Source organism: Aythya fuligula, chromosome 4 (genome assembly GCF_009819795.1).
Source record: "Aythya fuligula isolate bAytFul2 chromosome 4, bAytFul2.pri, whole genome shotgun sequence".
Classification (NCBI taxonomy): domain Eukaryota; kingdom Metazoa; phylum Chordata; class Aves; order Anseriformes; family Anatidae; genus Aythya; species Aythya fuligula.
The window spans coordinates 11,784,897-11,800,613 of record NC_045562.1 but is presented as its reverse complement, the minus strand read 5'-3'; the positions used below and the strand labels follow the sequence as shown (position 1 = coordinate 11,800,613).

Below are 15,717 nucleotides of genomic sequence, written 5' to 3'. Positions count from 1 at the left end.
AGCAGGGCGGTGCCAGCTGCCTACGTGCTGTGCACCTCATCGGGGCAGAGACTGTCTGCAGACACAGAGGCGTGTTCCCAAAACTGTCCTCGGGTGTTGCTGCTGACAGCCCACAGCTCCAGAGGTGGTGTGAATGAAGCCAGGGGAGCTGCCTTGCTTCCCGTGCTTCCTTGCATGCTGGCTGGGTCAGATTATGCTTTCAGAAGCACCTGATAGCATCACAAATTCTATATATTTGCTTAGGTAGTCTATACAGTCTGATCTCCTCCTCTTCAATCCCAGGCTCTGGATGTTCTTCATGGCAGCTGTGACCACGAGAGAACTGCGTGAGGGGAGCTGAAAGCGTGCAGAAGGCAATCACGGGGTGATGCACGGGGGCTTTAAAGCAGAGAGGAAGGGGTGAAAAGGCCCTGACAAACAGCACGTGTTTTTTTTCCCTCTGCAGTTACCAGTTTCCAGGTGTCAGCAGCAGGCTTCACAGGGAGTGGTGTTTCCTGGAAAAGGTGCTGAGTGTATCAGTGCTCCTGATGCTGGTAAAAGCAGTGAATAGCTAAGGCAGTGCTGACAAAACAAGGAGTAACCCTTGGCTTGCGAGCATTTCAGGTCCTGGAGCTTGTTTTTTCTCTTCTCCTTTTTCCATTGAAACACTCAGACGTGTTTTAATGCTCAGCTGACTTTATTAGGACTGAAATCACGAAGCTCACCACAGCCTTGAAATACAGCTGGGGTGTCCATGTGCAGAATCACCTCTGGGATGACTAGTGGAGACCGAGGAATCAGCAGTGAGCTGAAGGATCCTACTAAATGTATGAAAAGCTTGTCAGAGAGCTTGGGGATCCGCTGTTGTTTATGAGCTTTTTGTACTGTGTCTTTACCAAGTTTCTGGCTGTTGACAGCTGCCGTGATGTAGCTCAGAGGAATTTCAACAGTTGGTTTTCCCTCCCCTGTGTTTCTCCTGCCATCTATTATCTGGGCAAGATACCTAATGTAGAGACTCAGCCCTTTCTGAGCAGAAAGAAACAACCAAGAGGGACAAATGCTCCGAGTTGCTTATTGTCAAGCTGGGGAGGACACGAGGAGCTCCACTTAGGTGTCCAAGAGGACCGATACTGCTTGAAACTCTTCCAAGCAACAGCTGCTTGTCCCTAGGGGAGAAAACCAGATTTTGCCCCTGAAGGTGTAGCATTAGGGCTGATTTCAGACAGAAGAAGCCATCTGGTGCTGTCCACGTACATCACAGGACACTTAGGGCTGAAAGATTTTGCCACATCCTCTAGGAAAAGCTTGTCTAGCAACTGGAAGCTATGCATAGAAAAAATATACCCGCCTGCTGGTAAACTTAGGAGGAGTAGCAAATGGGATCAGTAATTCATTGTTCTAATCAGTGTCATACAACTGGGTGCTTCGTGCTTCCAGCAGTCTCAGACACCAAAGATCTTGCAGTGTAGCTTTTCAACAGCACTAAGTAGAAGCCCTGTTTTACAAATTCGGAAGCTACAGACCAAAGGTGAGCTTTTCATGGTTTTTAATTTTTGGCCAAGCTTTATTGCAGTTTCCAACACCTTCAAGCTAAATCACCTTGCCTGTCAGAGCTGAGTTACACAAGCGTATAGCAGCTGTCCTCGGCTTCTGTTGGAGTGTGGCTGCGACGTACGGACAGCAAGAAAATACTGGAGCAGCACTGGGAACCATGCCTGTCACGATCCAAAAAATCGCTGTCCTGGAAGTGCTTTGCCTTTTCATCTTTTTAGGAAAAGATCTGACAAGGTCGGGACCAAAAGAAGTCAAACCTTGGTATGTTTGTTTATGCTCAGGTGAAATGGACAGAAGAGAGAACTGAAAACGGGAACTCCATGAGGTAGCGCAGAATGACAAGTGGGAAGTGAGAGGGGGACTTAATCAAACTAATCACCACCTTGCAGCTTATGCAGTGCATCTTTCTTCATCCACTCCAAAACATTTCTTCAGGGAAGAAGGAAGAAAATCAGCTTTGCTTCTGTCTGGCTTGTGGGGAGTTTTTCCATTCAGCTGTCTGTCAGTTCCAGCGTTTTGTTGCAAGACAAGACCTTTTCATGTCAGTTTGTAAAAGCTCTGCGTAATGAATAAGACTTGGTTGCTGATGTTCTAAAAATAGCTGTCAAACCTATTCCAGTTGCATAACATGACATGACAATGAAAAGTAAATTGTGGGTAATCTTCCAAAGGAATGAGTGTTGTTTTTTTTTTTTTTCTCTTTTATTCCTCTGTAAGGCCCTCTTGTTCTTTATATGATTTTTTTAATGAGCATCTGACAGCAATAGAAGCACTGCTAGCAACAGGTTGGTAGGTTCAAACCTGTTCCAGGCTTAGCACTGGGAGTGTTGTGACATGTGTGCTTTGTGCATCGGGTAGTAAAGCAAGAGACAACTGAATTGATGAGCTTTTTGGACAACCTCTCATTGGACATGAGAGGTGTGGAAGGTCAAATGTATTTTACAGGGTTTGCTGGCTTCTGAGTCCTTGCTGATCCCCACATCCAGGCTAAGTTAGAAGACATCAAATCTGACAAGTCTGGTTGTTCCTAAATAACCTGATTGCCTGTATCTGAGAGGCTGTCTGTGTGTAGGCTATCATTGTGCTCTGGGGCGTGTACCTGCCCTTATCCTATGATTCACAAGCCAGACTTTCAGAAGAGCTCAGCAGTTTCAGTAAAGGTTGGTGCTTTCCTCTTGTAGGAAATGTTTTAAAACTAAATTGAGCATCAACGCACCTTCTGAATGGCTTTGCCTACAGGTTTATCCAGACCTGATGTCTGCATGTAGCTATGAGACCAGTCCTGTGACCAGTTTTTTCTTTTTTTTTCTTTTTTGTCAGAACAAATTGGAGCCCTGGCAGGGCAGCACATAGTCCACGTGGCCTGCGGAGAGTCTCACAGCGTGGCACTCAGCGACCAGGGGCAGCTCTTCTCCTGGGGTGCCGGCAGCGATGGGCAGTTGGGCCTCACCACGATAGAAGAAGCAGTGACAGTGCCAAGGTAAATTTTTGAAGAGGTTCAAGTTTCCTTAAGGCACCTACTTGGAGGTGTTGTGTCAGGGGTTTTTCACCTTCCAGCCTGGAGCATTGCTCTCACTCCAAGGGCTGGTAATTGGGCGCTTCTCATGTACCAATAGTAGCATGATGCCTCCTCCTTTCCCCTCTCGGCATTTTTTAAGTTTCATTGGCATTCAGGAAGTTTGAGCAGGCCAGGACTTCTGTTTCTGGACTTTGGTGCTGGGGACACAAGAAGGAAGAGCATGCTCAGCTTCTTCAAAGAAAAATCTGTCGGTGTTTTCTACAGAGCAAGGAGACACATGAGGGAGGACTCCAAAACAGTAATGTTGTGTGGTGTCTGTTTATTCTACTCCCTAGAAATCCTTTGAGTTCACAAGGCCATATTTCAAGAACGGGGTAAAAATATGGCCTTGTGAACTGGCACCTCAGTTTTGAAACTCTTGCAGTGTTGCCCATTAGCACCTTCTGCTTGTCAGCAAAGCTTCTTACCCAGCCCATTGCAATTCTGAATAGTCTGTGTTGCTCAGAAACTTCAGGGAATTGCTCTTTTATTTTTTTTATTCACTTGCTTAATGTCTGTTACCTGTCTCAGAGTACTAAGAGTATTAAGTACAAGGACATGTGGATGGAGCAGGGGCCAGTGGCTGACATCCAAAGCAGTTCGCAGATGACATGTCACAGCTTAGCACCACAATGAAGACAGCTGATCTCTTTGTACCCAGTGGTGTTGTATCAGGCTACGTTAATAACAGATCTGTTCTGTCTGTTATTCTGGTTACCGCTGCATATCCAGCGCAGAGCAGGAAGAGGAGGTTTGGGGCACCTATCTAGTAGGGTGGCTGTTATTATTGGAACAGTATTTAAAGAAAATGAGTTCTAGTTGCAAAAGCACATATTTCAGATGAAGGGCTCTGTGGGAAGAAAGCTCTTAACTTGCAGGCAGATCTGATACAACAAAGAGAGACATGCTCACATGCCAATGTAATTGTGCCATTTTAAAAATAACATTTTTTTGAAGCAACTTGAACCTTTGACGTGCTGTTCTTTGTGCAAAACACTTGAAGAGGTTTTGGTTCTATAACTCATAGGAACTACTATGCCCTGATGGGTTGAAGGATGTCAATGCCTGTAAAAGAATAGTAGAGACACCAAAAAATGTTTCTTTCCCCACCATTTTCAGATGTCTGGAAATGTAGCAGTAAAGATAGTTGGAGTTGGTAATCAAGTATCTAGATCTCCTCACAGATTTGTATTTATTATGCATAGATCTGTATCACCTCCAAGATTCAATTCCTCATCTCAAAATCACAGGTTATATGTGTGTCTAGAATACCTGAATGGAAATGATAAATTAATCTTTGGCCATACTATATTTGTGGATGATTATTCTAAAATAATGTCGTCTTCTTTAGGTTGATAAAGAAACTGAACCAACAGACGATACTGCAGGTTTCCTGTGGAAACTGGCATTGCCTGGCTTTGGCAGCAGGTGCTGTAACATTCATTATTTACTACCAAGATTTCTGCTGTTGTTTTGCACAGTGTCCAAGATTGCTTATTTCTGCACAATAAACCAAGGACATCCCTGTTGCAACTGTTTTTGGGACAAATGGGAGACAATAAAGTGGATTAGATACCATGAATATTGAAGAGCTTTGCCAATACTGCCAAGAAAGGAAGCATCACTCATTACGCACTGCCTCACTACTGAATAATGGCAGGAACAATTAAAAGCTTTCCATCTTGATGTAGAAAAATGTGTAGAGTTAATTCTGTTGCGTCAAAATTATCCTTGGCTCTTCTGTATGCAACATGTGGACCATTCTTTGTTGTGTTGTTTAAGTTACAGCAGTCCATGTTGTATTTTGCACTTAGTTACGCATCTTTCTTTACTTAATGTCTTTGGACAGGGCTTTTATTTTAGGAAAGATCATCTTGCTTGATTTTTCCATCATGAGGTTTGGGTGGGAGAGAAGCCCCCAGCAATGGTGTTCATTTTGACAAACTTGCTCTTCTGTTGACCAGCTCTTATTCACTGTTCTCTTTTTTTTTGTTTTGTTTTGTTTCAGATGGCCAGTTCTTCACATGGGGACAGAACAGCTATGGTCAGCTGGGCTTGGGTAAAGAATGTCCCTCCCAAGCCAGTCCACAACGTGTCAAATCTCTTGATGGCATCCCTTTGGCTCAGGTTGCTGCGGGTGGAGCACACAGTTTTGCCCTCTCTCTCTCAGGAGCTGTGTTTGGCTGGGGGAAGAACAGCTCAGGACAACTGGGACTAAGTGATGAACGAGGTATTGAAATTATGCTCTTTGGTGAAAGAAGGATGGACGTTTTTTTGTCTGAGTGACACTCTTTTTTCTTTTGACAGTCTGTTTTTACTGAGCAGATGTAGAAACCTCAGCAGCTCCTTAGGTTTTCTGCCTTAGAGGACAGAAAAAGTCTTTGGCTCTATAGGCTTTTTATGATTAGTCATAATAGAAACACCTCTTTTTCCCTTGTAGATGTTAGTGGGAGTGAAGGTCAAAAAAAAAGTGTCAAAATGCAGGAACCCAGGAAAGTGCTTATGTTATTCTTCCCCTCAGAAACACTCTGTTTATATGTTATTTGAAGTTGATATAGAGCAAAGGCTCTCCATGTGGAACAACAAACTGAACTTGCGCAGTTTTTCCGACATGCAGGGCCAGTGGTATGTTTTATTTCAGGTGATCATGATCAGTGAAGCCTAGCCATCAACAGACCTGAAGACTGATTTATAAATTAGGCTTCAAGAGTGGATATGACATTACCACTAGTCTGAAAAGTCTGGATTCCCTCAGCTTATTAATGTGCTCTTTAACTATTTGCAAAGGCAAGAGAGATTTTCTTTGGAGTTTCAGATCAACCTCTTCATCTTTATCTGCATAGTTCCCAAGTAGCTTTAAGTATCTAGGCAAGTTACTGAGCGTGGATGTGAAATGCAACACGCATGGATAATTTGCTTTGCATGGGTGAATACATGAGGTGTGTATATATTTAAAACTGTTAGGTTGTGTATATAGTAGCTTATAAACACCGTATGTTGCAAGAGAAAAGCATTGCCTCACATTTTGTCTACCTATAAGGGAACGATGCAACTTGACAACCCACCCTACCAACTGAAACATGTATTTAAAGCAATTACTCAAAACCAGCCTGTATGCTTAATTTCATCTTGCTTTGCACTTTTAGGAATACGAAATGCAATTGTAAGACTTGTAACACATTTTGTGCTTTCTCAAAAATGCTCCAGGTTTATTATCTTTATGGTTTGTAAGATAGAGGACTGGCCTTGTATAAGAGCATCTATGTTCTTTGCATGGCGTTTGACAGATAAATGCTTCTGATTTCAACACAGCACTATTAGAAATGCTGCAGCTTGTGTATTAGAAGTTTACTTGTTTACTTAGTGCTAACTGCAGAACAAAGTAAATGAAAAAAGCCTGCCCTCATTTTTAAATGCATGAAAATGTGACCATTTTCCTTTCGCTATACAGAAAAAAAAAAAGCACCTGTCAAATCCTTGGGTGAAAGTCTTAAAAAATGAACAACTTCTATAGGTAGGAACTGGGTTTTTTGTTGGTACAAAGTAAGCAGCTGTTCCCCTTGCTGTCTGAAGCTGGTTTGGGGTACCTACTGCTTCTTTAAGTGCTTTTTTAATAATAAAAATATATATATTCTTTTAAATCAGTGAAACATATAGCCTTGCATAGTGTATTTATCCTCGAGATGTGTACTTTTAATGATTAGAATGTCATAGTGAAGGAGAAAAGCACCATTTAACTGTTGGCAGAGGTTAGCCTTTGCAAGTAGAAGGATCTTAAAGCATGACAACAGAAGGAAGACTAGGTATTTAAATGCACCTGCTGCTTGCCATGTGTATTGGACACATCAGGATTGTTCTGTATGAAAAAGTCATAGCAAGCTTTTGGAAACAAAAGTGAGGAGTTTGGAATGGGGCATGAGGCTGAAGGTGGGTGTAGCTCACCTGCACTAGTCATGTCTCCAGTTGCAAGCACACATTTAATTTATACAAAACACATTATATATTTGTGTTCTTGCAATACCCAATGGTTTTTGAACCAGGGCAAATATTTTAAGACTGGAGGGAGAAAGCAACAGTAAAGTAATAAGGGATCTGTTGTTTTTCCCACGTTTGTTAAAGCTGTGCTCCATCTGAATTATAGAACAAGTCTGAAAATCAGACTGCTGCCAGAGGTTTTATCAGGCATTTCGGATTGTGTTTATGAAAGAATTCCTTTATTTCATTTGTCTTACACAGACCGAGAATCGCCTTGCCATGTGAAGCTGTTGCGGTCTCAGAAGGTTGTTTACATCAGCTGTGGAGAGGAACACACGGCAGTTCTAACAAAGGTAGAGGAGCTAACCTGGAAGCCCCGGCTGCTGTCTTGCCTGCCTGATGGTTTCACTTTAGTTTCCTAGGAAATGATAGAAAAGAGCAGACTGACCAACCTTATTTCATCTAACACCAGTAAGAGAAACTAAACCAAAAGTAAAGTCTTGTGACAATTTATTCTGAGATTCTTTGCCCACATGATCCATTGCCATTTTTAAGATGAAGATGTTAGTAATCCATGACAATAAATAGTAAAACTCAGATGAATCACTCAAAGAAATGAGCTTTGAGGAATAGAAAAGAACAAACATATATCTTAGGAGGTTAAAAATAACATTGTATTGGAAGATGGAGAGTTATTGTGCCTCAGAGTAAAAGGCAAGCCAGAAATAATGGGCTGTTAAATGAAAAGTTATCGGTCAGTCACAGCATTTACAAGAGGTTTGCAGTTCCAAAGCTACTGCAGTTTCCAAGTAGTGTGTAGTTTAACAGAGGATAGGGATGGCATTTGGAAGATCACTGTTCCAGTTCTTGCCTTGCCCGTGCCACTTTCTAGGTATTGCTTCCTTGGTTGGTGCCAACATGTTCTCCACTGAAAAATGAATCGAAACAGCTAGCTGTGGGATTCCAGTGGGAGAACCACTGTGAAGACCAGAGAGTGTGGGTCTTTTTCCAGGAAAAAGCTCATCATCCTTTTGATCAGCAGCCACCAGAGATCAGTGTAAAGTACTGTGGAAATGGGTGCTATTGAACCATGGTTAAACCTTCTGAGATTTAGGCCCATTAGGTAATGGTGGGGGGAAGCTTGTCTGCTGCAGGCATACTAAGAGATAAGTCTGACACTCTCTGATGGGTGGCAAGGAAGCAATTTGGAAGCTTCATTAGTGGAACCCAAGCTTATTTTCTGAATCCTTTGGAAATCCCCAGCAATCTCTGCTTAAGCTTGGGCTCGTAGCGGAACTGGAGTCAGAGAGATGCTGCTGGGATATGGGTCCTAAATGGAGAATATGCTGTTTGATTTGCTAACAGAGTGGAGGGGTGTTCACGTTCGGTGCAGGTTCCTGTGGGCAACTGGGACATGACTCCATGAATGACGAAGTGAACCCCCGAAGAGTTCTTGAGCTAATGGGCAGTGAAGTATCCCAGATTGCCTGTGGCAGGTGAGTCCTGTCCTTCAGTGGAGGTTAATGCTGACACTGGCTCTTGTAAATGGAAGGAATAGTCTTGCTTCTGCATTGTACACGTCAAAATTAAGTTAATTTGTACCCGTCTCTGTTACAGACACCACACTTTAGCCTTTGTGCCTTCTTCAGGAATGATCTATGCATTTGGCTGTGGAACAAGAGGCCAGCTGGGAACTGGGCACACTTGCAATGTTAAGTGTCCCTCTCCTGTGAAGGGTCACTGGGCAGCTCACAATGGGCAACTCTCAGGGAAGCCTGGTACGTACTATGCGTGATTTAGAGTGGCAAATGGACATGAATCACTTCCTTTCATCCATTGCAGTCGAAAGACACCTTGACATTGTTCTGTGAAAGTGCTTGAAACGGCAAAAAAAACCCATTCCCCTGGCCTGAGTGCACTGGGGAATTACTGTGTGACCTCTTGCTCTCTGTTACTCTGTGTGCCCTCTCCCTTTCTCTTATCACGGCAGAGCTCAACATTTCACAATCTTGAGCCTTCATGAAATTGTCCTAATGCTGATTTCTGAGGGCTCTGATTTCTCATTAAAAAACCCATTGTAGTTTAAAAATTACAGCTTTCCCCTCCTGTCAGGCAGTATGTCTCAGAAAAAAAAAAAAAAAAAAAAAAAGTAAAATAAAGTGCTGAAGTGCTTGAGTTCCTACTGAGTTCAGCCTTGCCTTCAAGTGTAAAGCATTAGACACTGGCAGTGCAAATGTGGAGGAAAGGCAAAGCAGAAACTTGCGTTCATCAGCCTCTAACACAACTGTGTCGCTTTCCTCAACAGATGCCTGTAAATATCACATTGTTAAACATATCTTTTCTGGAGGAGACCAAACATTTGTGCTTTGCTCCAAATATGAGGTAAAACAAATGAAATACTTTCTCAAGCCTGTTCACCTGTCCCAGCCCTCACTATGCACCTTTTTTTGGTGGTAAACCACTTTGATCATCAGGGAAGGGAGTTACTTCCTTGGCAGATGGGAAGAAAGGGACTGCCTTCCTCCTGAGACAGTGGGGCCCAGGTGATCAGTGTAAGGCAGCGGAACACACAGTGGGGTTCTGACAGATCAGCTGGATTGTGGGCTGAATGATGGTTTTTCTCCTTCTGGCTTATTTATTCCAGTAAGTGTTTAACATACACTTTAGAGGCATGGAAATAAATCTAGACAAAATGTACTAAGCCTGTAGCTATATACAGCATTATTTAAAAGGCCTTTGGTACATTTAAGGAAATGTATTTTGTTTTTCTTTTTTCTTTTCCTCTTTGTAATAATGGTTTTGCTGATTGTCTTTTTTTTTTTTTTTCCCATGCCTTTCCTTTTGGCCCATTAGTAATGTTGCAGCTTCCTAATCAAGCCTGTTCAGAGATCACACCCAGAGACCTATTAATTATATATAGAAAACTGAGATTTTTAATAAGAAGGAATTGTTTTTACAAGCCTTGTGTTTGCTGAAATCTGTATCTTCTCACAGAATTCCTTGCCTGCTGATGATTTCCGGACCATAAATGAAACGCGTTATACCTGTTTAATAAATGATGAAACTATAGATGTCTGGAGGCAAAAGCTTTTAGAAAAGAACAGTTCTAATTCTGTCAAGTAGGTATTGTGGCACTGGACAAGCCTATTATTGGAAGTTTTATTTAAATAATTTTGTTGGCTTCCATGCCCTGTTTTCACTTGAAATTCAGCAGCCTTTTCAAGTGTGGTTCTTGGTTATATCCAAGGGGAGTACAGGTGCCAGTCACAAGGATGCTAGGTTAGAGCTTCCTAGCAAAACCAGAGGAATTTAAGGCTGCTTCAGGATATTGCAAATAGTGGGTGGGAAATGGATTTAAAAGTTGTTCTTTATTATGTGCTTAGAGTTTGTGTAAAGCAGCAAGAAGCTGTGAACACACTGGTTAATTTTTTTCTTGTTTGCCTGCTATGAGAAGGGCAGAATAGATGGAAAGGCAGCACTGCTAACCTCCCTCCTTTGAAAGAGGAGTATTATATGATCCTGAGTAAGCCACTTAGCCTTTGAATGATGGGATGATCTTGACGTTGTTTCCCATTGAAGGAAGGGAAGATAGCTGAAGAGATTTACTGGACATCTGTTTATACCCTCTTTCTCTGTTTTCTTTTGTCTTCCTGCTGCAAACAGTAATGTTGTTCAGATACTGTCCTCGGCTGCCTGCTGGAATGGAAGCTTCTTGGAGAAGAAGTAAGTATCAAAGAGAGTCAAGTAGCGTAGCTTTCCCTTGAGGCAGACTGGAATCTCTTCTTTTCTCTACTTGCTTTTGCACTGGGCTTTGATTTTTTGGTCAGGAGACTGGGGCAGAGAGTGTTTACGGAAGAGGTAGGCAGTCAGAGCTGGGTAAGGAAGGCAAATAGTCTAGGAAAGAGCATGGTTTAGTGTACATATACTGTACACGTTCCTGGAGTTGTCATGCTTATACTTTTTCCGTATGAAATTAATATAAAAATCTTTGAAAGAGAGGGTTGGGAATTTGACAAGAAGAGAAATGAGTGATTGATGCCACGTACCTGAATAGTCTCTCACCCAGCTGAGCTAGCTGATGAGGGCTAGTGCTTGTAAAGGGAGGGAGGCATACCTCAGCACAGGCTGCTCATGAAAAATACATCCAGGCCAGCATGGAAGCACTTTTCTTTTAGGTGACATCAGTTGTGAAAAAGTTTTGTGCTTTTGCGTATGAAAGCAGGAGTTTCAAATGGATGTAACTAACAATAGGTGGTGACAAGGATGTAATAGGCACAGCTGAGTCAAAAGCTGTGGGCTGGGAAGGATTATGTTGCCTGCGTTTGTGAAGGTTGGGGAGGTAACAGCATAAGTTGAGGTGGGGGAGGAATTTTTTATGGTGACGTAATGAATAAATGACCTGTAAGTAGGTGAAGATGAGCCTAGTTACTCTGAATAATTTTTGAGTAATCTTCTCCAAGAGCAGCTCGAAAAAGAAAACAAGTTACTCATTATGCTTGCATTTTTCAGCTGGTACAATGGTTGATTCTTCTCTAGCCTTGGGGAAAGGCAGCATTGTTACTGCATGTGGAGAGTTGTGTCATGTTGGTTTAAAACACTCAGTGAGTTTTCTAAGTTGTTGGGTCACTGCAAATAGTCCCATGCCTCCTTTGAATGTGGAAATGAATGGAGTGTATGACTTGATCACCTCTGGGCAGTTCTCTTCCCACCCTAATGATGCCCTGGCCAGTGCAGGACTTAACTTTCACAGAAGATCTGTGACTAAATAAATCATAACATTTGAAGCCAACGTATGCTGAGGTGAGGCTGTATTTAACTAGCTACTAGTATGGAAATAACTGTTCTACTCCAGCAGACAATATTTACCTTCTCATATAATTACGGCCACATCAGAAAATTGACAAAGGCATCCCATGTTTAACCGGTACCGTTTCCTTCACAGTGTGTCTGGTATGACAGTGTCTCAGGGATGAGGAGTGACATACCTGGGAAATCTTGAGGTCAATAGATTTGTAGCAATTACTGTTTTTTTTACTAGCATCTGCAAAGATTTATGTGCATTTTTACTACAGACTGTGTTGCTGAGAGTCTCTGCTCCAGATGCTGCACGTGCTCCAGGTGCTGAGCTAGGTAGCTTACCTGCTGGACTGCAGGACATTTCGGTGTCCCCAGATCTGGCTGTTGGACTGTGTCGTACTTTGCAGGCTTGCCTTCATTACCCCTTTTATACAGGTAGCCTGCGTAAATTACAGCCTTTCACACATAGCAGACAGGAGAGAACATTTCTGACGTCTGAAGACTGTTTACAACTGCTCTGTGGTTTGATTGCGATCATTTAGTTTTAGAAAAAATGAGAGTGGAATTACCAAGTTCTCTGAAATCTTGTTTGTTATGTTTTGAAAGCCTTCATCTGATGTTCCCTTGAATAATGTCATCTTATCACCCTTCCCTTTCTTACTGGGTGTTATTTTCTATAAAAATAAATAAAGTGTATGTGAAGAAAATGCAGAGGATCCTGAAATGATAGATAGGTATTATACAGGTTTTTAAGCAGTCAGTCCTGTTCAGGCAGGCTATTAGCATAGCGAGGAGTCCTGGGGAAACCAAAGAGTTTGATGAAGTGTTTATTTGCAAGAATCCGAAATCTAAGCAAGGCCCAGAAGAGTTCAGAAAGGGGCACTGTGCATCTTGTCCTTAGCAAGAAGATTCCAAGTTGTGTTTTGTTTCTAGTCTGGTTCATTTCCTGGAGGTCAGGCAGTGCCAATACAGAGGTAGTGTTTTCAATTCCTTCAACTTATGTCTGTTTGTCTCTGATTTTTTTTTAAAGAATTGATGAACATTTTAAAACCAGTCCAAAGACCCCAGGGATTGATTTGAACTCCACCAGAGTGCTGTTTGAGAAGCTGATGAACTCTCAACACGCCATTCTCCTAGACCAGGTATTGCACTTAAAAATTTTTGGGTATTCAGAGGGGATATAAAGGCTTTGTCCCTCTGAAACATGGGAGAAGAAGCGCATTTTTTAGGGAAAGTTTGTATTTCAAATCTGCAGGCCAGATTCATCTTGGTATCTGTGGATACATCTCCATTGACCTGGATGGATTTTGACCTCAGAAAACGTCTCAAAGATTTGTTTATAAAACAGTTTTTTTTCATGGCATTTAATACTTGAACTAACTGCTGAAATTAATTCTTGTATGTTATGCTTGAAAATAATGACTGTGTTCTTATTTCTTATGGGTCAGCAGTTGAGTACTTTCTGGTTGTTTAGTTTATTCTAACTCCCCTAAAGCAGAGAAGACTTGGTGCATTGAGTAGTCCTGTGGATGAGGCAGTCCTTGTTTTATGTACAGTGGGACCTGAGTACACTGAGCTATGGCACAGTGCAACCATTTATTATAGGTGTCAGTGAGAGAAGTGAGTAGAAAGGTGTTGTGAGATGTTTTGCCAAATTGGAATTGTAGCAGGTGAAATTTTTCGTGTTATCTGCCTGCTTCAGACGCAATTATTTCTGGAGAATTTTAGCTATACAGTTCTATGTCTTTTTTTTTTTTTTTTTTGCCATGCTTTAACGCACACAAAAAAACTAGTTCAGCAATGTTTCTAGTCTGAGAAATTCAATTCACTGTACTTCTAAAGCAGGGATGTGGCCTTCAACAGGAAGGGTTTACTAACATAGATATCCCTGGAAAAAACTGCCCAAACATTTATGTCTTTTTGGGAAAACATGAATTTAGTCCTGTCCTGTGGAATGCTTTAAGGGATCAGTAACAAAAGCTGTTAAGCCTACCTGTGCTACATGTGCTGTGTTTCATTATTATTTACTCATCTATTTTGTAGGTGATCTATCATCCGGGATAAGTTGCCTCCTTTTGTCTTTTTTCCCCTGTAGATACTGAAGAGCTTTGAAAGTTTCTTGATTCCTCAGTTGTCCAGCTCACCACCAGACGTTGAGGCAATGAGGATCTATCTGATTCTCCCTGAATTCCCCCCCTTCCAAGATTCAAAGTATTATATCACGTTAACGCTTCCTCTGGCAATGGCTATTCTGCGCTTAGACACCAACCCCAGCAAAGTTCTTGGTAAGAGGCTGTCATTTAAGATGCATATTGCTCTCACGATCCAGGGAGAACACAAAGAGTTGCCTTTGGATCTTTCAGTCAGGTCTTTATGTTGGTTTAATTTTGGTGTTGTGTTAACTATGACTTCTATGATAATGTTCTTTGTGATACGGTGTTGCTATGAAGCAGCTGCCTCTAAAAAGCACCTGCGGACCAAAAGCATTCAAGGAATCCTCCCCCAAAACCTATATTCCTATGTAAAAGAATTTTAAACACAAAATTTGAATTTTAAATATGAAATATGTGGGAATGAAGACTGTGCCATACAGGTAAGATAGAGGGAGTTAGTGAGTTATTGTAATATAAAACCTATAAAATTTATGGTGGTGTGGATAATAAATGAGAATGAAATATTCTGCTTCTAAATTAAAACAACTCAACCTGAACTTTCTAAGAACATGTACTGGGGAAGTTAAACTAATTTACCTTGTCTAATTTACCTACATTCAGAGACTCAATTCCAGAAAATTTTAATGCCTCTATGTGAACATAGATTTTGTGTATCATGAAGCTTAAGTGATCTTACTCTGTTAATTTAATCAGACATTGTCCACATTGAAATTTCTTTTCTGTGTAAGGTAAATAAATGAATATACTGCTAATATAAAGTTAACCTGATCAGTATAAAGGGCAGAAAAACCTATTGGTTGGTCATGTCTAAGCTATATGTATAAACAGTTCATCTCCTGTTTCAGAATCTTAATTCTACTAGCTTTATTTCCTATTAGCTCAATATAAGCTAAGTAGGAGATAAGCTACTCAAAAGTGTTACTTGTGTTTGCTAGGATATTACTTTTTAGTTATTTTCTTCCGTTTCTTAATGTGATCTTATACTAATTTGCACAGTATTGTGTAAAATGCTGTATAATAGATTCAGACGTCCAGAAGCATTGCTCCAGTGAAAACTGTTTTGAACTTTAGTGATTTATTTATTATTCTATTCAAGGAGGTTTTGTAACCAGATTTTCTCCTATGCTCAGAGTTCCTAGTCCATTGTGACTGTTAGAATAAAGAAATATAAAGGATTTTTGTACTTCTGTCTGCAAGAATATGTTGTTTTGCTGACACTTGGGAGGCTAAGTTGGTGTTTGTTTCTAGCAGTTGATGTGATGTTTTCCCAAGCTGCATCTTCTACTTTGCAGGTGGATTGGTTCTAGCAAAGACACTCATAGGCAGGGTCCCTTCAGAGGAGAGGTAAGGGTTACTGCCTGTGGCAAGGAGGAAATCAGCTTTTTAAAAAAGAGGGAGCTTTAGTGCACATGTGTTAGGAGACACCTTCTGACATCTGCTAGAGAAGGATGTGGTACAGATGGAGAACTGACCAGAGAGCTACTTTTTTATCACTACAGACAGACAATGTTTTGTCTGCAAGGACACAGTATCTTGAATATGAGCTTCTTGAGACGGTTGAAAAACCTTGATTTCAGGCTCTTGTATTGATCAGGGGTTGGGACTGGGTGGTGAGTGACATGGTTGTTTGTGAGTGGAAAGTTTCTCAAGTTCTGATATCTGCAGCTTACTTTGCTTGCT

At 41.4% G+C, this 15,717-nt stretch overlaps 1 protein-coding gene across 2 annotated transcripts in view; it reads left to right on the top strand.

Moving 5' to 3' along the window:
* The window catches only part of HERC3 (HECT and RLD domain containing E3 ubiquitin protein ligase 3), a 39,306-nt gene that overhangs the window by 7,803 nt on the left and 15,786 nt on the right, over nt 1–15,717 (top strand). For both annotated transcript variants that reach the window (XM_032186771.1, XM_032186772.1), the window contains exons 3-13: nt 2,854–3,013; nt 4,443–4,519; nt 5,100–5,321; nt 7,328–7,419; nt 8,432–8,562; nt 8,684–8,844; nt 9,372–9,448; nt 10,061–10,185; nt 10,730–10,789; nt 12,894–13,005; nt 13,959–14,148. In XM_032186771.1, the coding sequence (XP_032042662.1) occupies nt 2,854–3,013; nt 4,443–4,519; nt 5,100–5,321; nt 7,328–7,419; nt 8,432–8,562; nt 8,684–8,844; nt 9,372–9,448; nt 10,061–10,185; nt 10,730–10,789; nt 12,894–13,005; nt 13,959–14,148 (1,407 nt within the window). The remainder of the gene's footprint in view (nt 1–2,853; nt 3,014–4,442; nt 4,520–5,099; nt 5,322–7,327; nt 7,420–8,431; nt 8,563–8,683; nt 8,845–9,371; nt 9,449–10,060; nt 10,186–10,729; nt 10,790–12,893; nt 13,006–13,958; nt 14,149–15,717) is intronic.